General features: G+C 39.5%; 1 protein-coding gene across 3 annotated transcripts in view; it reads left to right on the forward strand.

Annotated features, from left to right (window-relative positions):
* Nucleotides 1–24,139, forward strand: part of hdac7a (histone deacetylase 7a) — a 69,578-nt gene that overhangs the window by 18,545 nt on the left and 26,894 nt on the right. For 2 of the 3 annotated variants that reach the window (XM_037103825.1, XM_037103826.1), the window contains exon 2: nt 413–478. In XM_037103825.1, the coding sequence (XP_036959720.1) occupies nt 413–478 (66 nt within the window). Of the gene's footprint in view, nt 1–412; nt 479–14,501; nt 14,630–24,139 lie in introns of those variants that run through there. The other variant, XM_037103827.1, reaches the window with a different exon arrangement.

Genomic DNA, 24,139 nt, shown 5'->3' on the forward strand with positions numbered 1-24,139 from the left:
TCATTTCTGCTGGCCCGACCTGCGCAGAAATTACACACTCTCTGATCTTTCTGATTCAGATCTGGGTCAAATTTTAGACATAACAGGTTGGGTTTACATCACAGAGCAGGTCAGATTGTGCCCAGCCGCACCCATCAGGTGGCCAGCTCTGCTAATACAGACCTTAAAGGAGCATTAAGTCATGTATGACTTCTATCTTCCTCTGTTGGCTGCCAGCAGGAATTACAACAACTCCTCCGGGGCGGTTTATGGTGTGCTGCAGCTGACTTTTTTTCACAGTAAAAAAAAGAAGAATTTTAGACGCGCAACAACATTTTGATGTTGTTTGAAGCTCATGGGCAGTCGGTATAACTTTGTCCACACTGTGCATGAGCTGCATTTTGCTCATTGATTTTCCTGTTTGTCTCCACAGATGGAATCAGCACTGGTAACATCATAAAGACAGAGAGGAAGGACGACATATTTCACACAGTGGCAGGTACAACTTTTAACCTCTCTAGAAACTTTACCAAATAACAGCTGTAACTCGAAAAGCAGTTATGTTGTGAGTATGTCATTCTTAGCTTAAACCTGTTAAAGCTGCACCACATCTGTCAGCGGTGAAACATTCATTTGGAAAAATGTTGCCAGTCTGCTCAGAGCTACATTTTGTCATCGCAACAGGTTTTTTTTTTTTTTTTTTTTTTTTTTTGTTAGGGCACACATTACCAGCTTGGGTGACAGCAGTTTTTCCAGCGCAGAGTGATCTAAGTTGTTTGAGTTTCAGAAAAAAGTGCAGTTAAGTACAACGCAGGTGTTGGCCTAGTTTGAAACACATACTCGGCTCGCTGTGTCTTGCATGTATGGGTTAGCTGCAGGTCACGTAGAAGTGTAGTTTATCATGTGTCACAAAGTCCTACAAAGATACGCAAATGTTAGATTTAACCTATAATCAATAATCAAGCTGTAAATAATATGTTTATAGAACTTTAATCCAGTCCTGAGTTGTACCAGTCTTTCAGGGCCTGAAAATTTCCGTCACAATGTTTTGACACATCATGGACTGAAGATTAATCAATGAATTGTAAAAAAAAAATAATAATAATAATTGGCAAGTTAATTGGTAATAAAATTTATGGTTACTTGAAGTCCTCATCACCAATTATGCAAATATTTGACTTACATTTTTAAGTTGCAGCTATTTTCCTTTAGTCACATAATTGCTGCGTTTTCGTTGTGAACGTGGTTGTGGTTAGACAGTGAAAATCTCCCCTTTGACATCTTGTGTGATACAGGATGTGAACCTTAGCTTACCTTTAAATGCTTATTTCTCTGCTTTGAAAATAATCGATGACTACAATTCGTTACCTTCCCTCATAACAACCGTACATTTCCATGGTGACAGCAGCAGTTACAACTCTTAAAGGTAAAACTTATCTCTGTTCTGATGATGTAAGGAACTTTAGAAACTTTGCAGCACCTCAGCTTGGTCAGTGCTGACTCACATGGGAAACACTCAAAGCTTTCTTCCTCAACTCGAGATCAAAATGTATTTGATCCACTGCTCCACCCATCAGAAACGAGTCACCCGGCTGTGTCTTTGTGTCCTGCCTTTTGGTTTAGATTAGCGTTCTCTGCTCTGAAGCATGCCTGTGTGATCACACTGTGTAGGATTACAATGCATGACTCTCTGAATGGAAGCTGGCTCTCGCTGTGCCAGGCTCCGCTGACTGTATGCTAACCAAGGACTCGCTATGTGCACTGTGTGTGTGTGTGTGTGTGTGTGTGTGCGTGCCTGCGGAAAAACCCGGTGAGGTCATGGCCGAGGCTGTAGGGTTTGGTTACATGTGTGTTGTCCACGCAGAGCGACTGACACTGACTTTCTTGCCTTTGTCTTCCTCTCTAATCTCCATCTCCTCGCTCTTTCTCTCTCTCTGACACAGACACGCACACATGCACACATATAAATAACCCCACATTAAACCTTTTTCACTGCTGAGTGCCCTGATGCCAGGCGGCTCTGAAGTTGGAGGCTGGTTAGCATTCTAAGGTGGTCGCAGACTGTGCCAGATGTGTATAACACGTGAACCACCATTTTAAAAGCCTTTAGAGCTCAAACAGCCCTTTAAACTACACAGGACTGCTCTAATAGACCTGCAGGCCAACAGGATTACTTCCCATGTATACTGTGGTAAATTATTCGGTTGTAGCCTTACCACTCCTTCTTTACACACAGAGAAAAAAAATCAACAGATAAAAACACTGTTTACCTGAAGACTACTTGATCTTCTTTATCCCCTTTATAGCGGTTACATGAAGAGGATGCAGTTACAGACTACTTATTAAACTTTTTATAGTACCATGAAAACTCTAATCTCCAAGACTTTAAACACTGTAGTCACATTCATGTCCTTCTTCCTGCAGCAAATACTAATCATACATATATGGACAGAGAAATATTGTGTGGAGTAAATTTCTTAGTTGGGATGGAATTAATTCTGTGGTTACACGCATGCTTGTTATCTCTGTATTCCCTCCACATTGTGTGTGACAGTTTTAACAAGTCACAAGATCGAATTTTTCAAATCTTGTTTTCCTCATGACAAGTGAATAGAGTCTACTACAGAAGTTGAGAAAAAAGCTTTTGTTTTCAATGTTTTATCTCAATCAGAAGATGCTACATTGAAACAAGCTACTTCTATAATTTCCACAAAAAAAATAATGAAAATAATTTATAATATTGTGTCTTGAACAAATTCACTGGATAGGCCGATTTTCATCATGATTTCAGGGTTTGCTTTTTCATGCACGCACACATTCAGCAGGCCCACTCTCTCTCTCTACTTCTTTCTGTTTTTCCTCTCTAAATGTTTCTTTCATTCGGGCCTCTCCGGTTCACTAAACTGAGTAGGGAGACACTTCAGGGACAGATAACAACAGGCATTATTGTAATAGCTGCAGTGGGGATCACATATCCTCTTCCTGGTCCTTGTTTTCCAAATACTCTGGTCAGCTGATCTGGGCGCATTGCTTTTTTTCAGTGATTTCTGTTGAGCTGATGGAGGAAGAATTAGCTACAGTAGATACAGCAGAAATGGTGGAAGTGAAGAAAACATTTATTTAGGGATGCAACTAATTATCACTTGTTTTCTAAAATAATCTGTTGAGTTCATACTAAATTCACTGATTAATCATTAGGTGAATGAATTCAATGAATGAATTAACTTCAGAATAAACATCTAGCGAAATGTTTATGAAAATTATCCGCTAATATACAAGTGCCATATATTATAAACTTACAGCATATAGAGGAAATGTCTGATGACAAGTGTAAGGAAAAAAAATGTTAACAGCATCAATGCAGAGTGTGTGTATGAGCTTGTGTTGAATGAACTCCTGTGGTTTAATGCATTTATTTTTGTCACAAATCTCCCTCACATCTACGTGCGTCTGAGTAACTTGAGCTCAGTTTAACATTTAATCAACAGGTTTAATGTTCATTGCGTACAGAGGTAATATATCACTAAACAACATAACGGAATGGTAACACTGCTGCAGCTACTACACTATTTATCCAACACTAAATTGTTCTTCATCTTGAGTTTCCAGTATGTGTAGTGTTTTTGTTCCAAAAGAGTACAAAGTCATTAAATCTCAGCAGCTCCTGCCCAAAAACTGATGGACTTACCAACAAGTATATTAACCTCAACAGATATATTGTTGGCATTTTGAACTCTGGGGTCCCTTAAAGCCACTCTGCAGTGCAGACACAGTAGTCGTAGTTGTAATGATAGTAATAGTAGACGGCGAAGAAAGAGACGGCTATTTTTGACCTGCTGAACAAATGGCTCGATTGTCCTGCCTTTAGGAACGTGAAATCACTTGATATGTCAGGGGTAATGTTATATAATACCCTCCAAGGGGCCCCATAATGCTTTGTGTGTGTGTGTGTGTGTGTGTGTGTGTGTTTGTGTGTGTGTGTGAGAGAGAGAGAGAGAGAGTCTATGTATTTTTCTTTTTCTCTATATCAGCCTGAATGTATTTGGTGTAAATGGGACAGAGAGGGTTCGTCTGAGTGTATGTGGTGTGGCCCGAGGTAACATTGTCCTTAATGTTTTATTAGTGTGTCAAATCAATTCATGTTGTATTAACCTTTGAGCTAAAGGCTCCTTGCTGTGGTCAGCTGGGTAATTGGTCTCTTATTGGCCTCCAGCCGCAGCCTGTATCCCCCTCAGGACATCTCTCTCTCTCTCTCTCTCTCTCTCTCTCTCTCTCTCTCTCTCTCTCTCTCTCTCTCTCTCTCTCTCTCTCTCTCTCTCTCTCTCTCTCATATACACAAGCACATACATGTAAACACACTTAATCCCATTGAAATTTACTGAAGGTGATGGAATTATTTTTGTAAGGATTTACTCCTGTGACCTTTGGAAGGAATTAAAACCTTTTTAACCTCAGTCACACCCACTGCTCCAGACCAGAAGCCTTGCATCTACAAAAGCATTTTTGAACCTCAGTGATTTGTGTTTTTACCATTTGCTTGTATCAACATTTAATTTTTATTTTGATGTAGCATTGAAAAGGATGACTGAAAGCATTGATACCGACAATTTCTATCCCTAACCAATCAAATCTTTTAAACTACAAAGTCTTCAGATTGCTGTTAGCTTGATAAGGTACTCTCAAAACTTAATCATTTAGTGAAAGAAAGAGAAAATTCTGGGGCCCCTTTTTGAAAATAAACAGATGTACTGCAAACATCTGTCCAATTCAAAATCCTGCTTATTTGATTAAGCTTTGATGTTGTGTTTCCTTATGTAGCTCTATCAGGAATGCTCATCATCTTGCACAAAAAGCATGTGACAGTCTGATATGTGATATCTGATGAAAGGCCAACACATACATCAGTCCACAGTCCACAACAGTCCACATAGTCCTAAAGGCCACATGCATCAGTCTAGCCCTCATCACAAGTTTCCCGAACCGGACTCTGCTCTGTACATGGATATTGTCCGACCTAAAGTGCAGCACAGAGTAATGGACGGCTCACATTCACTCCAGATCACTGAGGTGGCTGACACTGACCTCAGATCAGATAGCCTGTTGTTATAGCGCACGTGTAATAGGATCTTCTCCCATCTGGATGGTCCCCTGACTTTACGACCGAGAGTGTTTGTGTGCGTGTGTGTGTGTGATGAATGGACTCCAGTGACGTTTATAGATTGAGGCTAATTTCAACAACTCAATGAAGCGGAGGAAAACAGAGACACAATGCATGTTTATTTAATGTGCGTCTGTGTTTGAGTCTGTCTGTGGGTGCGTGGACATGGTGGGGCGTTGCTAGTGTGTTGTGTGTGTGTGTGTGTGTGTGTGTGTGTGTGGGTGGGTGTATAGACAGGTTATTCAGATACACCATTTTAAGACTTGTTTTAAGATGATAATACTGAAGAGTGCAAAACAGTTGGGGAGTAGATGTTGTGTGGTAAACTGTGCAAATCACAGATGTGCTCCGAGGACTCAGTCCAATATCACAAGGGGGAAGTACACTAGATGCACAGTGATATGCATGCAGTGATTTATTACAGGCTTTCTTTTTTAAACACACTGCCCTCTTGATCAGATTGACACAATGACAATGAAGGAATGAAAAAGAATATATTAACTTGTGTCATGACACAGCTAAAGTTTACAGCTGGCACATGTCTAAATAATGTCAGCCAATAGTCAAACCAGTCGCACTGAATCATTTATTGCGTATGTTGTCTGAGAGATTTGATAAACCAGGTCAGGTAGTTATGTAGTCTGGGTTAGTGTTATTTTTTCTGCTAAGTGCATATTCTCACTGGAAACAGTTGAGTAGAGTGAAGTGCAAGTAGAAACTATTGTCATTTAGTGCGTTGTGTTTTAGATAGTTTTACTCTATAAAAATTAATGTAGCAATAAATGGCTATCACATTTTACGTAACCTGACATATTCAAACTGCTTGTTTTGTTTAACTAACATTCAAAACCTCAAAAAGGTAGACAGTCATAAACTTAGACAAGAAAACCATCAAATACTCACATAATATACTCACCATATACTCATCACGTCATTTTCCAAAATTTGAACTACTTGTTGGATGTTGTTGTTAGATGTTCACCAACTTGTAGCCGGGACAAAGGTGAAAAATTCATGTGTAACAAATGATGATTATTAGTTTTTTAGGAACTCCATTTCTAAACAGTGAAACTGTCCTGTCATGACATTTTGTTTCTGCCCCATAGTCCTGGACATCTTCAGGTGTTTGTTAAATAGACACCCGTTTGTATGTTTCAGTATCAACGTATTATCTGTTGCTTTGCCTATGGTTTTGTTGTTTATGTATGGATCTTGTGTGTGTGTGTGTGTGTGTGTGTGTGTGTGTGTGTGTGTTTGTGTGTGTGTGTGTGTGTGAGTGTGTGTGCATGTTTTTGTCCCTAACCAGAGTGCAGAGCATGTGCAGGAATGTTAATGTCTCCTTCCTTTGTTGTCCATGCAGACAGCCGAGTGTGACTGTGCATATTCATGAAGCTGCCTTCCTGGAACATGTTAACTTTTACCAAGAAAGAACGGCGATTAAGAAATAAGATGAAGAAATGGAAAGAAAGAAGAAAGAGCAGATCGAAAGATTCACAGTAGATATGTATGGGATATAGTGTATATATAAATAGAGATAATGGATAATGGAAAGACCGAATGGTTACAGAAAAGCAAAGCAATAGTCAGAGGCAGAGTTCTGTCAGCAAAACTTTGTTTCACACGCTTCAGTTCATTAATGTTTTGCAACTGAAGTTGTTTTTCTATGTTGGTTACTCTGGCAGTCAGCCACTTCAAAATTTTGATTATAAAAAATCTCAATGTGTAACTGGACCAGCAATTCATCTTGGAGTGTGTTCTAAAACAGCTGAAAAATTTAGCCTTATCACTCATTTTCCCAAATTGGAAGACTCATACAAGAGTCAGACCACACAGTATTTCTCGATGGGTAATGAGATAGTGGTTGTTGATCTGAAAGTGAATTGGGAACATGTCTTGAATACTCCCTTCTTTAAAAAGGCATGCAACATAATCAAATGAAAAACTTTCTAACATGAGTTTTAGTCTATTTTTTCTCCAAATTGTCTCGTGTCTGCAGGGCTGAATCACACTTCAGCAGGATAAGCAGATATCTACTTGTTCTTATCATCAGATAAGCCTCTGCTACAGATTGTAGTGCTTTTGTAGCTACCAATATCCCCACCACTACCACATGCTATCAGTATATCAGTCACCACTGTTTTCATGACTCACTGTTTTCACCACTGATAACCAACAACATCATTCAGATCATTTGAAATACTTCCCTTGCAGCATTGCAAAAATATCTCCGAGAAGAGATCTAAGAACAGACATCTGATAAAGAGTTGAGTGGCAGTAGCATTTGTTTGCCTCACCCAGCATTATGTTCCTATGTAAGTGTGAGTGTGTTGTGAGTTGTGATGATAAAGGCGGACTAGTATCTGTGACTGCATGTGATGTGTGTGCGTGCGTGTGTTATAAAAGATAAAGGGGGAGATCCCTTTAAGTGAGCTGCAGTGTTGAGTGGCTTTATCTGTGTTAGGAAATGTGGAGAATGTGTTTGATGTTAGGGAGTGTATGTTGCGTGTGTGTGTGTGTATGTCAAAGAGAGAAGGAGCTTGGCCAGAAGTGTAGAAATTTACCTTTAAACAGAATTAACCTGGGGGCGGCTGTAGCTCAGCGGGTAGAGCAGGTCGACTAGTGATTGGAAGGTCGCCGGTTCAAATCCCAGCTCCGGGCAGTGCTGAGCCCCATGTGGAAGTGTCCTTGAGCGAGATACTGAACCCCACATTGCTCACTAGTGAGGGCCCTGCGATGAGCTGGCGACGTATCCAGGGAGTACCCTGCCCTCGCCCTGAGACAAGGCTGGGATTGGCTCCAGCAGCAACACCCTGCGACCCCATGGAAAGGGATAAGCGGTTCGGACAATGACATGACCTGACATGACAGAATTAACCTGCGTTCTGTAATAAAGGTGTTTGCATAGATCAGGAGTTGATTCCAAGTATGACCTCTTGACAAGTTTTGTGCCAAGTGAAGCAATTATGCAACATAAAGAAACACTTCCTCCTCACCTTTGTTATGTTTCAGTGATGCAAAGCAATAGATCACCTGTCAGTCAGACATAATGTTCATTTCCTTGTCCAGCCAGTCATTGTGGCTGTCGCTACTCATGCTACTTACTTCTGTTTGAAAATATTTTCTCACTTTTGGCTGTGCCAGAGGATTATTCCATCAAGGACATACAAAAGTGTTTTGAACAGACAAGTAGAATCATTCTTGAACTAGAACTAGGCTGAATTTCACCTGAGTACAGTCAGATTTTGTCAAAGTTTCTGGTGTGTTGTGTTCAGCAGCACACAGCAGACAGTGATAAAGACAGGAAACAAAGATTAGAATGCCAATAAGGTCTTGAGTGGGACTCTTAGCTTTGCTTCTATCGTCTGCAGCAGAACGAGGATTCACTGTCATTAGTCAAACTAGACAGCACACCTGGTGTCTCTGACAGAAAGAGGTTTGTGTACGTGTGCGTGTATGTGCACGCGTGTGTGTGTGTTGGGGGGGAGGCTGTAATGAATGAATTGTTCTTTAGGCAAATTGCAACTGTGAGTCAAGAAAAAGATGACAGGGACACATGGAATGTGTCTGTGTATGCGTGTGTGTGTGTGTGTGTGTGTGTGTGTGTGTGTGTGTGTGTGTGTGTGTGTGTGTGATGTAAATGTGTCTATTATTGGCAGACAGACCCGGTGGAATCCTAAAGCACCTGTTTAGTTGAAGCAGAGCCGGATGTAATTGCTTAGATTCCTCTTTAACAAGTTCGCACAACAGCGATAAATCTTTAAAAGAAGACAAAGCTGCAGGTATGATGAAAACAACATTGTTGTGATCGACTGCGTGTCAAACATGACTTTTGTCCAGAATTTTACCTTGATTCTAAACTAAAAATGTCTTCAAGACGGTCCTCTCTGTTATGTAATTGGTGCATTTTTTATGTTCTTAACAAGAAAGTCAACAACATCAGATATTGTCAGTTTTGGTTTCTTCAAATAAAGGACTAAGACCGTCACCAAAATCTAACGCCAAGCAATCCAACCATGCAAATACCATTGTTGATCATAAAGAGAGGAAGACCAGAATGCATTGCAGAACATGGTCAAACTCAGATCCCACTGGATTTAGCCTCTGAGGAAAAAGGCAGTGTTTCAGGGGTTCTTGTGTAGCTAATGGATATACGGACAATGGATATCTGGGCCAAGACTTCCTCTTCTGTGGGCTCGCCATTGTTTACAGCTTGACCAACAACATGGAGTTGAGGTTGAGAGATGACTCTAGGTACATCTACACACTAATGCAAGTAAATGTATATTTTTTGATATCAAGAAAAATGTAAACGTCAGCAGATGATAGCCAGTAAGCTCTGAGTTTGCATTTGGGCCCGTCTCTCTTGCACTCCACTTCGACTATTTACCTGCATGCAAACCAACCATGCTTAAGCTTGATTGGTCAATACTCTTTGAACTACAAACAGAGACCACAGTGATTTTGATACCAAAATCTTGCCCCTTGCCTACAGATACTGCATTCATTTGACAATATTTGTTTATAGAGAATAGAATATTGTGATCGTGATCATATCGCCTGTTAACATTGCCATCGACAGCAAAAACTGCTAACATGGCTGTAGACTGTTACTGTTACTTGAACTTTCTTTAGAAACTCTTAAAAATGAGAATAGAAATGTGTTCTTTTTGATTAAAAGTAATGTTTTATTTGTTGCACAGAAATGATGTAATCACACTATCATCACGCATTATTTGGTTTTGCCTGAATGCATCGGGTATCTCTCTATAAAAGCAAGGAATCTCTGTCTGTGTGTGTGTGTGTGTGTGTGTGTGTGTGTGTGTGTGTGTGCGTGTGTGTGTGTGTGTGTGTGTGTGTGTGTGTGTGTGTGTGTGTGTGTTCCTCAAATATCTCTGCAGATCAGGATCAGACTGACCTGAGAGTTTCCACATGGCTGCTGCGTGGTTCAAGGGTGTGCAACATCGCATTTGTTTGGACTGCAATGATACCCTTAATAAATTATTTCATAAATGCTCTATCAATTCCGCTAGCATTGCTAACTGTAGCCACGACAGTCACGTGCGCACCAGAGCCAATCACTGCACACCGTAGCCACGTGCGCACCAGAGCCAATCGCTGCAGAGCTCAAACCCACGACAACAAGCGGATATATACCTGCAGCGGCACGAGCTGAACCGGGATTTTGCTGGGCGGTTCGGTTCCGTTCTGTACTGTGCATCTAAACTGACGGTTGTGGATTAATGAGACTAAACGAGTCCGGACCGAGTCTGTTCGGGTCTGAGGAGATCCGGAGACACATGGACAACAAAGTGGAATTGGAATCTGTGAATGTTCATGTGTAGCTAGCTGCTAGCCACTAGGCCACCCACACAGCCCACTTCCGGAGTCAACGGACACACCGGCAAGTCTTTGTGTCTGGTGCAGGAAGAAACGGCACAAATAGGCTTTTGACACCAAAGTGTCCAAGCAGCAAGTTTGGTTGTTGAGGAGCAGGAAGTTGTGGGAGGGACGGAGGTGGATGAATGACAGGCAGCGACGGTCGGTATAGAGACAGCGATATTGAGATTTGAGAGATTTGTGACATTTAGCATGTTTGGGGTGTGTTTAGTGTGTAGTGGAGTTGTTTTTTTGTTTAATGAGTCAAAACAATGAGGAGACTGAATGTGGAGCAGGCAGTGCAGCTCTTCATTCAGCTGGACTTCATTCAGCTAATGACCTGAGCACTGCCTGCATTTAAATATAAATGGTTACATATAACTTTGTAATTTTTTAAAATATATGCACATATTTAGCAAACAACATTTTATATTTGCATTATAAGTAATAAAAAATGGTTTGTTAAACATATTTGTGGTTTTCACAGTAAAAAATGTAACTTTTTCTACTCAGATTTTATGGTTTTTTTTTTTGTTATTTTAGGTCCATTGTGTTAATACAGTATGTCAAAAAAATAACTGTACAGTCACACATGAGGCTGTGCTGAAAATAATGAGACCAAGTAAATAGTTTTTAAGGTGAAATATAATGGCAAAATCAAAAATAGTCAAAAACGGCCAATTATACCCTGGAATATCGGATTTCACAACAAACCTAAATATCCCTGACGTCCCACCTTCAAACAAAGCCTCGTTTGGCCATCCCTGAAATAGCTACTTAACCTCCCACTTTTCTATAGGAATATATATTTCCTACAGGCACTGCACTAGTTCTGAGAAATACAAGTAACCAGCAATCAAAGTATAGAGAAGTGTGAGTGAAGAAGACTTCATGAATAAAGTACTTATGTACTGAACAAGACAGATGTGTCTGAGAAGCAAGGGCTTTTCTGTAATTGATGAGAACATAAAATCACCCCTTCTTTTAAAAGAGTCTCTCTGGTGTCCTCACCTAACCCTCCATAGATGTTAGCAACAGCAAAATGTTCTTGCTTTAGAGGGTTGTCCTCGTCCTGTTCCCCTGTAATGTGCACAAAGAACACACACACACATGCAGTGGAAGGTAGTTTTTAAACGTGTCGACAGCCACACGCACTAGCATTTACACTTGAACACTCAAGTATGCACCAACAGAGCAACACCATAAATATAGAAATAGTTTGGCGACAGTTGTAGGCAGGCGGGCCTGCTCATACACACAAAAACACATGCACACACTCGCACACACACACACACACACACACACACACACACACACACACACACACACACACACACACACACACACACACACACACACACACAGAAACCACAGTCTGGCCAGCTGCTATTGGAAGACGAGCGGGTTTGAATGGGAGTGACAGCTGTGGATTCCTCAGGATGAAGGAGGGAAACAGAGAGATAGGAGATAGAAGGAGTGAGTGAGAGAGGGAGTTGAGTTGGAATGAGTGTGTCAGTCAGAGCAAGAGGTGGAGACAGAGCGAGAGCCAGAATGGCAAAGATAGAGAGGGGAGGAATGAAAATAGGTGAAGCCCCTTAGGAATAATTTGATTTCTTTTCTCCTCAAACAGGTTTAGATATTCGAGTGTGACTTTTTTTCACTGAAATAAACAAGTATAGAACCTGGAACTTGAACTTTCAGTTGATGAAATTATACCCTTGCATTAGTTTGCTTACAGTATATAGCTACATTTATCTACGTTTCATTTCACCAAATTACTTGAACATCTTAAATTGGGCATAAAACAAACAAATATCTGATTTACTAATGACTGACGACTATGGCCAAACTATGGTACATGGTACTTCTGTACTGAGGAGGAAGCGGCATTGAGGTCTACTGGGAGAGAGATGGAGAGCTCCCGGAGTAAAGAGCATGTGATCCTAACTGTCAGTACCAGACTATTCATAGAGTTCCTGTGTTGCACAAGACTGATTTAGCAACTCTGTAGATTCTTTCAGTGAATACACCCTCACCTCGTGCACCTTTTCACTCTAGTTGAGCAATAATCACTTAAGTACTAATAAGTGTATGTTTCCCTTCACCGGTACTAATTGTTAGTGAGTCAAACTTCATCAATAAAAGTGTAGTGCAAAACTATATGTCTTGTACGTGCATGGGAAAATGCTTCGGTTCACAGGAAGTTTTGTTGTTCCAGAAGAACAGATCATTGTTTTGTACAAACCAAGGAAAAACTTGGTATTATCATGAGCTGCAACACCCACCATGGTTGAACAAAGAATACAAACAGCACCACCAAATGACATCAGACAGAACATCCTGGTAGAAAGATGTCACATTGCTGCAAACAGTTAGATCGACAGGTGATCTCTGTGGAAACACAACACCACTGCACTTCCCGAAGTAAAGTCAGCATACAGTAGCCTTGCTGAAGCAGTCAGCTAAAATGACCCTTGCTGGGATAAAAAGTAGTTTCTCATCTGTTAGGCAGTGATTAACCATTGACATACTGTGTGACTGCAGCCTGCTATATATTTAGAAAACCGATTAGAAGACTAGAAAAAAGTCTCCTACAGCCTGGCTGAGTGCAGTCATTTCTTTGGGTCTCCTGGTTGCTTGTCAACGTTATGGAAGTTACTACATCCAGTCAAAAAGTAGTTCTGCTGGTCTTTGTTATGGCTAAAACTAAAATGATATAACTTGTCAATTAGTGTGATTTAAAAGTTCAGGTAGGAAAATCATTTCAACAGAGCCAGGCTTTTACTACCTGTTTCCAGTCATTCTTAGGAAGAAAGTAGTAAGATGTATTTCCCAAAATGTAATTCAATTGAATTACTTCATCATTAAAAAAAACAGCTATGTTTTTGACCTCTCTAGGTTCCAAGGTGCTTTATTCACAAATTGGTTCCTCCAAGATTATCAAACCTATACTTAGATATTCTTGGATCTAACTTCCTAAAGAGAATTAACAATTTAACTGGATTGTCAATAATTTACTTAGTAATTTTCCATGGTCCTGTAATGGGTGTGTTTGTGAGCGATTGTGTGTTCAGTACATTACAATGTTGCCTTCAGGGCCACTGTTAGTCATTAATCTGAGTTGTTAATGGATGTCAAAGCCCTCAGCTTTTCACTAAAACCATACATTGAGAGGAACGGGAACAGTGATTTGGGAGTGTGTGTGTGTGTGTGTGTGTGTGTGTGTGAGAGAGAGAGAGAGAGAGAGAGAGAAAGAGAGAGAGAGAGAAACAGGGCTGGAGCCATGGTTGTTTTGGTTTGATCATGTGTTCCAGTGGGACATTTAACTGCTGTAGGGCTCAAGGGCACTACGGCAGCAGCGTCACAACAACAGCAGGGGGAGGGGAGGGGAGGAAATGTGAGTCTAAACTCAGCTCTTAAACAGGAAGCCACCCTGCTTCTCTCATTGTTGTGTTTTTATAGACTCAACTTCCTGCCGGCCTGACCACCCCCGTTACCACGGTTACGAATCCCTGTTGTCTATGGGATGGATTGTAAAGATCCTGCAGTGTCAAGAGCTGACGGTCATCCCTGGACAAAGTGTGATAATTTGCATTTGCAGTGTAGGAGCTGAAGTGTTGTTGTGCAACAGGGTACTTAAGACAGTGAAGTCTAAAAATGTGTAATTACAGGTCTCTAATATAATAATATCTAGACTGCACATTTATAGTTTCAGCCTGATTTTGACAGCACTGTCTCATAATTTGCTTTCAGTCTGTCCTATTTTTAACTCCTCGCAGCATTTAAAATAAATTAAAAACTCCTTAACAATCCTTTTCTGGCTGGACTCTAAATAAATGCCCATTTGCTCTCAGGTAAGGTGCTTCTACTGTGTGAATGAAATGATGAAATCAACAGTTTGGTGTCGGACAGCGTCAACAAATAGAGGCACAGATAGAGAGAGGGAGGGAGGAGAAGAAAGAGACGGAGTTAAAGAAAAGAGGATGTGGCCGACAGTAAAAGATGACTGGAGGGGAGTGGAGCTCTCTGTCTAATTATAGATCCTGCTGTGAGCTGGCTGAGGCAGAAGTGCTACTGGGGTTTTCACATAACCGGATATTTACAAGACAAACACGGGTATGTGACTTTGACTTTATTTAACATTAACTCTGTGTGTGTGTGCCTCTACGTGTGCAGTTTGGTGTTCATATCTTCGGAATCCAATCTGAAACCTGTTGTGTCAAAGTCACTAGCTCTTTCTGCGCACTGGAAGCCTGCGATGGGGTGTGTGAGTCAATGTAACAAACTGAGCCCGGAGTTGCGAGAGAGATAGAGAGGGGAGATCTTGTGTTAATTAATCTCCTCTCTCTGTCTCGCCCGTTCTCTGATACTGCTACTACACTTGTTTTAACAGCAGCAACACCATGCAAGAGATGTTTTGTGTGCGAGAGAGAGCATACTGACCCAACAGACAGCAGTCTTAGATGTTTATGGAAACTCAGTGAGGACTTAGGAAACTGGACCCTTGCTGCATTATACATCAACCTTCCTATGTTACTGACACACACATACACACACAGGCACACACAGGCACGCACACACACACGCACACACACACAGCCACACACAGTCTTTTCTGTCTCTCATGCCTGCACTCACAAATACACAAACATGGCCATACACATGACATACACATCCATGCTTACATCTCTGACACTCTTATCCTTGTTCTCACGCATATGATTTCCATACAGTCGATGACTTTAAATATATCTTTTAAAGTGAATGAGACCATCTGCTGTGGGATCGGTTGCAGGAGGCCACTGACATTGGCCTGTCTGGTATTGCACAGTAGCTTTGTGTGTTTTGGGACGGCTGCTATTTTGGGATAGTTTAGTGTCCCACAGGTTTGTTCCTATGGGAAAGCTGCTGTACATATACGATACCCATGTTTATCTAGAGGGTTAGGGGTTTTAGAACGGTACCATAATTTGAAAACCATTAGATTTTTTGTTTAAATGAACAAATTGAAATCATTAACAGTTATGTTTTTTAACATCGACATAAATTGCCCAAACCAATGTATTTAAGTCATTCACATAGAGAAAGGTTAAAAATGCAATTTCAGCACAAAGTTCAGTGTTTGAGTTTCTAAATCAGGAAGTGAGGAATAGTAAAATCTTGACAATATACAACTGTACAGTTTGGCACCAGTTATTCCCATGGGCTCTGAACTTTCAGTCCATCTTAAATTGAAATTTTGTTCCAGTGGAAATGATTAATGCTGCAATGATTAGTCCAATAGTATTGATAACTGATTGTGTCAGTGAACGTTTGGTGGTTTACTGGTTTGCTGGTTGAATATTCTTGGATGGCAGTGGTCAGACAGAACAAGCACTTGAATGACACGTTGCTCTTTGGTGAATTGTGATATATATTTCAAACTTCAGACAGTTTCTAGACTAAATGATCATTGAAAAACACAATCAGTTGATGAATCACACAGTAATTGTGTTGCAGCCCAAGTGATAATGATGAAAGACAGGAAACCAGATTTAGTCAAATATAAAACTTCAGTATCTGCAATCTGGTTTACCTTAATAATTTTGGTTAACTTATTTGCTAGAGCTCTTTTCTTTTGCATGTTCAAAAGTGACTCTGAATGCTGACCATTTCAAATCCATCCCGCTGCAGTGTGTTCATTTTGTTTTGCAAATTATCTCCTCATGCTTAAGAAAAACCAGACTTGAACCTGTGGCTTTGACCCTGCGTTTGTTTGCGTAAGATGAAATGGGAACTGTTTTCTTTGGCAGAGAGCTGGAAAGACATGCTGTAAACTTGGATCAGTAATCCTCTGGAACTACTACTCCTGGGTGTGCACTATACGCACACACACATACACACACACACACACACGCTCATGCCTGTAAAGTGTTCCAAATATGTGCTATCACTTTTGAATTGACAGTACCAGGAAACAAATCTCATGGGCACCTTTTTTGTTTTTTTTTTGCATGGGGTTAAGTTAAACACAAGACAGAGACATGACAGGTTGCTGCTGCAGCTTACACCCTGCAAACAACCCTATAACACAATCACATATGCAGACATAATTACATGGATGCATGTCTCTCTTGCCAAGCTTGAGGAGATGGGGATGAAGGGAGTGATAGAGATGGAATCAAGAGGAGAATGCTTGACTTTCTCAACTATGTCAGACTGTCCTGTCAGTCCTACTGCTATGACCTACTGTCTCTTCCTCCATATTCCCTCCTTTTTCTTTCAGCTCCATTTTTCCACCTGTCTTCTCTCTTTTCCTCTTCCTCAGCCCTAGCCCTGTGTATGTTTCCCCCCTTCTTTAAAGTGCCTTCATTTACAGCAAAGTCGTTTTTTGAGCTAGCAGCCTCACAGATACTCCGAGGTAATGACATCTTTAAAACTGAAATTAGTTGTTGCTTTTAAAAACCAAAGTGTGATTTAGACAGACTCATGCACACATATATATTTGGACGTGTGACAAGACGCAGAGTGGTGGCGTCTTGTCAGTTGGTTGTTGCCTTTGACTATCACTAGTGGCACTACAGCTCACTCCAGTGTCAGCTCCCGTCCAGTGTGCAGAGTGTCTATTGTCTATTAGCTTCCTTTAATTAAATCATATTTAACTCACTGTCAAAATCTGTACTCTACAAGAGGAGGGAGTGAGGGAGCAATGAAAATAGAGAGAGAGAGAGACAGAGAGAGAGAGAGAGAGAGAGAGAGAGAGAGACCTTTATATATCCCTGACTTACCTGTAAAACCAGTCCTGACTAAGCAAGTTCAGAATAAAAAAATAGAAAGGGGAGGAATTAGTAGGAAGGAATTACCTAATTTGCCAGGCCGTGGGATAGACTAGCAGTCACATGCATGTACGTTCACACAGTATTTAACTTTGCCTTCATGGAGAACACGTGCCTTATCTGCTTGAGGTTTAAGATAAATGAGCACATTTCCAATGGTCTCTATAACCAGACAGGCCGTATCATACCGCGTCGTTGGTGATTTCCATAATGACACGCTGACATTTCCACATGTACATTAAACTTATCAGTTAAGTTTTTCTGAGCATTGTTTCCAGATGAGCTGACTATACAGAACACCTGTGTGTCATTAAATCCAACTGAAAAAACATTTTGGTTTCAGATCCTTTTATAATCCTTAAAACTGGTTGATTTGGCAACACCTTTGGCCTGTGGTGGCTGCTGGGAACAGCAATTGCATTTTAATAAAACCAGTCTGTCCAAAATATACAGCCTGAGCAGCTACTCCTACTGGAATACAACAGAAGACGAGAAACTGGTACAGTCTTTTCATGAAACTGTGGGCTGACGTGTAGGCATCTCTTGGTTTTTGTAAAGAATAATATCAGAATCAGAAATATTTCATTGATCCCTTAAGGAAATTTGTATTACAGCTGTTCCCATTCAAAGTCCCAATAATAATAATGATAATAACAATAATAATACAAACTATATATAAGCAAGAACAACAGAAACAGCAAAGGTCCAAGAAATGGACATTCTACCAGAATATATTCATTATACAGTGTAATAAATAATGCTACAGTTGAAATATGGGTTAATGCACATTGTTTGCCTTAATTATTGCACATTAGAGAGAAACAAAGCATCAAGAGTCCTCCTGTTGACGAGCGAGGAGTGTATATTGACCATTACGTCCAACACTGTAATCCTGAAGTTCCGAATTTTGTGTCCAGTTTTGTACACATCCTGTCATGTTGATCAGCTGTTCTTATATTTAATGTGACCTGTCATGTTTTATCATGCTTTTGAATACCCTTTGCTTTTTTGTTCTAATTCTTAAAGGTGCAATATGTAATGCTGGGCTGCTACCAAATGTAGCTGCCATTATAGTGAGCTCCGTTAGCCATTCATCTTGCAATCTGGACAATTCCTGCAGCATCCTGATTCACAAAAAACTAAAACTCTATTGCAGCTTGAAGACACAGTTGATGAAAATCCAAAATCGATGCTTGTTTCAGATTTTAAGCGGAAGTTTGTGATATATTTTGATAGTGATCCATAATTATTTGAAGTGCAGTGAAGCCCAGCTCCTTCTCAACTGCAGCAGTACTGTGCTCCTCACTTTATTACTGAAGCTATGAGTTTAATCATTTGAGTTTCCTGACAGGAGAAAACTTTCCCAAGGCAAGCATATACTATTACCTGATGCTCTCACACGGACCTACTTAAATGTATGTGCTAACATGTATGTTCATGCTTTGTGTATTATTCTAGTGCATACCTTCCCCAACTCTACTTTAACAGACAAAAAAATCTGTTTTGATTAAAACTACACAGAATCAAAACGTCAGGGTCAAATTTGTTATCTTTCCCTGAGTATGATACACAAATGTAATGAACTGTAACATAATATCATTCTTTAAGAGAACTAAAAACATAAGCAACTCCTATTACATGGAAAGAAAAATTGAGGAGGGTTTAAAAGTCGTTGCTTAGGTCCAGAGGCTAAATCACTACAAGGTTCCTAGACTTAAAGTCCTGTTGGCTACATGGGAACACTGTTATTATCTGTTATTTTACAATAACTGAAGACATCATGTATCCACTTATTGGGCAACAGGTCGGCTAAGTGGTCAGAGAGATTATTATTATCCAGTTTCATGTATTGCTTAAGTTCCACTACACACCAAGTAAATGCAACAAAGCTGTGATGTACTTTCCAGAAGTCAGTTTTAAAAGATGCAGTAGGTTTATAATCAACATGTAATATTTCACCCATAAAAACCTCCCAAAAATACACATTTATCATATATTCTGTTGTGTACTTATAATATATAATCCTAAACTTTTCCAACGATGTTCAGACCCAGAGAAACCGTCATTTTATTTAAGGGAACAGTCCATGTCATGTGGTCACTTGTCGTCATAACTTACTGGAAAAGATCAGGTGACACATCAGAGATATTCCTCCTTAGTCACATCAGGGCAAGAACAACTACTCCATGAGTCAACACAACATTATCAAATTACATTTTTGCATTGTTTTGATTGAGAGAACCCCAGCAGCAGAAATGACATACAGTGTATTTGATTAATAAAGCAAACTGACATATCACTATGACAAACCTCAGTACTCTCAACCATCGTGATGACTGTTGTACACGGCTGATACATGAGCGCTTCAAACATCCTTTATGATAGATTTATATAGAATAGAATTTTCTTCACACTAGAGAATTACAAGTTCATCGAGGCATTTTACATTGTTATCCAGTGTAAATCATCCAATTGTTATTATTAAGCAATTTCCATTGTTTGCTGGTTCCATGTCTGTAATTTATTTAGCAACATCAGTGAGTTTTGCAACATTTTGCAATGCCGAGGATGTTTTCAACTAATATTTGCAAAGTCATAATAAGACAGTGAAGAAGTTGTCAATATGCATTTGCTCTCAGCTAACCATAAATTAACTCCAAAGAATTGAATCAACATGCCATTCTCTCTTTCTGTCATAACACCTTTAACTTTTATGTCACTTTCCTTTACATCTCTCTATGTTTTACTTCACCAACAAGTGGAAACTGAAGATGACATCACTGTGTGTGTGTGTGTGTGTGTGTGTGTGTGTGTGTGTGTGTGTGTGTGTGTTTACTGTAGCAGCCTTTGTTTCCTTGTATAAGCATGTTCTCCTCTCCTTTTCCTCAGAATAATAGCCCTGTTATTCCTTGCTGTCATTACAGAGAATATGTGTGCATAGTTGAGTGTGTGCGTGTGTGTGTTTGCCAAGGGATTTCTGTTATTCCAGCCATGGTCGGCATTCAGACTGTGTCTCTGTATTTGTACATCCTAATATGGAGGAGTACTGACTCTGCACAGTCAAACACACACATTTCTATATCACATGAACCCAATTTATAATGCTAATGAGACCACAGTAACTCAAGCTCACTTTGTGTGTGTGTGTCTGTGTTTCTCTGCGTGTTTGTGTGAGTGCATGCCAGCTTGTAGAACCAAAATAAGTGATATATCTGACTTTTGTTTTTGTTCTCTTCTATTCTGCTATTGGCATCAGGCCAAACCTCTGTGTGAGTGACATTTACTTCACACATTGCTGCCTGACATCTGAGCACCAGGCACAGCAGTACGGAGATGATGTCACACAAGTTATTTCAAGGCTTGCTTTATGTGTGTGTGTCTGTGTGTGCGAGTTTTTTTTTTTTTTTTTAATTTTTTATTTAGAAAGAGCATTTACAAACGACAATGCCACAGTCAGTTACAAACAGCCTCAAGCACATGTATGTATACAATGACATTATCATATAAATAGTCACAGATTACCTGCATATATTTCTATGTAGCTCTTTCAGATGTTTTTAACATTTTGTGTAACATTGTTAAGAACTATTAACAAAAAGGAACAAGGGAGGCTTTCACATTGGAGAGGCATAGAAAACAAAATGCCAGTGTGGCAATATAACAAAATAAATAGGTTCAGGTTAAAAAAAAAATAAAGAAAGTTTCTTCAGTAATTTAGGAGAAGTCCATTCTTATAGGTTTGATATACTCAGTCCATTTGCTCCAGATTATGTAAAATCTATCTTTCTGGACTTTAAGGGAATATGACAGCCGCTCCATTACATAAATTTCATAAATCATGTCTATCCATTCATCTATAGTGGGTAGATGGGGTTTCAGCCAGTTTCTTGTAATAAGTTTTTTGCTTCCAGCTAGGAGAATTTGGACCAACTTTTTATCGTTATTTCTCCATCCGTCAAATTGAATGTCTCCCATATAAATTGCATCAATTGTAAAAGGGATATTGACTCCAAATACATTGTTAATATGTTTGTGGATTTCCTGCCAATAAGGAACAATGACTGGACAATTCCAGAAAACATGGAAATGATTGGCATTGTCCGTCCCACATTGTCTCCAGCAGCTGGAACCCCCTCCCCCATATCTTTTTTGTAAAGGTGTAATAAAAAACCTAATTACATTCTTCCAACAGAATTCACGCCAAATAGTCGAGCAGGATGAAGTCCACTGCATGAGACACATTCTTTTCCAAGCATCCTCTGTTATAGTCAAATTGCCCTCTCTTTCCCACTTTTCTTTTATATACCAGGTATTTCCTGATTTGTGATTAAGTATAGCTTTATATAGTTTAGAGATAATCTTAGTACAGGGAGATTCTGATGCCAACAAAAGAATTTTCAAAATTCCTGTTTCTATTTTACCTAAATTTGGTCTCAGATTCTGGTTAAAGTAATTTCTAACTTGAAGATATCTATAGAAATCCTTTTGTTCAAGATTGTATCTTTTCTTTAGGTACTCAAAACTATGGAATGTCCCCTCCTTCGTAAATGAGAAATAATTTGTTAAACCTTTGGCAGCCCATTTTTTAAATTTACCATCAGATCTGTTTGGAATGAATTCGGTGTCATAAGCACACCATCGCAGTAGTTTAATTGAATCATTTAAATTACAAGTTTTCGCAGTTTCCTGCCAAGTTCTCAATAGTATGTTTAACCAAGGGTTGCCCATGTTCAGCTGTTTATTTAACAGTTCATTATCTGCAATAGTAGCTTCAATAGGTATCCCTTCTAGTAGCTCAATTTCAACTTCCTTCCAACGTGCAGAATAAGCTGGGGTACATAAGCAAACCAGAGGCCTCAGCTGTGCTGCTAAGTAATACTCTCTTAAGGAGGGGAGACCCATACCCCCACTCTCTTTGCTTAGTTGTAAGGTCTTAAACCTAATCCTGGGTTTTTTCCCCTGCCATAAATACCTGGATATCATCACATCCCATTCTATGAATTGCTTGGTTGGTATTGATACTGGAAGATTCTGGAAAAGATAAAGCAATCTCGGCAATATATTCATTTTAATGGACTCCACCCTGGAGCCTAGACTCAAGAAGGGGATAACATTCCAACGCGAAATGTCAGATTTCAACTGGGAATTTAGGGGGTTATAATTCGAATCAAATAATTTTGTGATATCCTTTGTTAAGTTTACCCCTAAGTATCTAATTGATTCAGCATCCCATTTCATTTTGTATTTGCTTCTGATGTGATTAGGTGGGTTATAGTTGAAGGTGATTACCTGTGTTTTTTGTATATTAAGTTTATATCCTGAATACAACCCATATTGTTCTAGCAGGTTCATAAGCTTTGGAAGTGACTGTGTAGGTTGTGATAAATATATCAATACATCATCCGCAAATAAGGCCAATTTATTTTCTCCTGATGGCATATTTATCCCTTTAATGTCTGTATTTTGTCTGATCCATTGGGCCAAGGGCTCAATAAATAGAGAGAAGAGGAGAGGTGAGGCGCAACAGCCTTGTCTCGTTCCTCTTTCAAGGATGAATGGATTAGATAAGTGACCATTAATTTTTATTTTTGCAGAAGGTTTATCATATAGGGCTTCAAATACTTCAATAATAGATTTATGAAAGCCAAATTTTTCTAGAACTTTATACAAAAAAGACCACCTGACTGAATCAAAAGCCTTTTCGGCATCTAGACTAATAATAGCTGTTTCTATTCCTTGTTCGATAATCCGATCTATTATGTGCAAAGTTCTCCTAATATTATCCTGTGTTTGTCTTTGTTTTACAAAGCCAGTTTGGTCCAAGTGGATTAGTTCTGGTAATATATTTTCAATTCTTTTGGACAGGACAGTTGTAAATAATTTATAATCTATATTCAGTATACTGATCGGTCGGTAATTGCTGCACTCCAACTTGTCTTTTCCATCCTTTGGTAACACAGAAATAATAGCATGTTTCCATGAGGCCGGGATCTCTTTCTTCTTCAACACCCAATTAAAAGTTCTCAATAGTACTGGAGCCAGTGCTTCTTTCATAGTCCTGTACCATTCAGAGGTGAAACCATCTGCACCCGGCGACTTTCCTGTTTTCAATTTACTTATTACTGCATTTAATTCTTCTATTTTTATTTCAGACAATAGTTTATCATTTTGTTCATTTGTAATGGTAGGTAAATTAAGAGTGGCTAAAAAAGATTCAATCTGAAAGTCATTATTCATTCTTGGTTGGGAGTACAGCGATTTAAAATACATTTCAAAACTTTGCTGAATTCTCTCCGTTTTTGTTTCAATGTTCCCCGAATAAGGATTTCTTATTTTATATATTGAATTGTCTGCTTGTTGTTTGCGTAATCTGTAAGATAGGAGTTTAAGAGATTTTCCACCAGCTTCATAGTAACGTTGTTTTGTAAACAACAGCATTTTCTGTATTTCTAAAGTACTGATTTCATCTATTTCTTTTTGGATTTTATTCATTTTTAATCTAGTTTCCTTATTTAGAGTCTCTACATGGTCTCTTTGTAATTCCTTTAATTTCTCTTCCAAATTAATGAGCCTTTCTTTTCTGAGTTTCTTTTCGTACGACGAGATAGCTATTATCTTCCCTCTGAGGACTGCTTTGAGCGCATCCCAGAGCACAGATGGCGTCACCTCCCCATTGTCATTCAGCTCCAGATATATTTTAATTTCTTTCCTAATTTTTTCCTTAATTTGTGAGTTGTTTAGAAGATTCGAATTCAGGCGCCAAGGTAAAGATCTTGGTTCATTGTCTAAATGTATTGACATGTATATGGGG

This window comes from Acanthopagrus latus, chromosome 7 (assembly GCF_904848185.1).
Source record: "Acanthopagrus latus isolate v.2019 chromosome 7, fAcaLat1.1, whole genome shotgun sequence".
NCBI lineage: Eukaryota > Metazoa > Chordata > Actinopteri > Spariformes > Sparidae > Acanthopagrus > Acanthopagrus latus.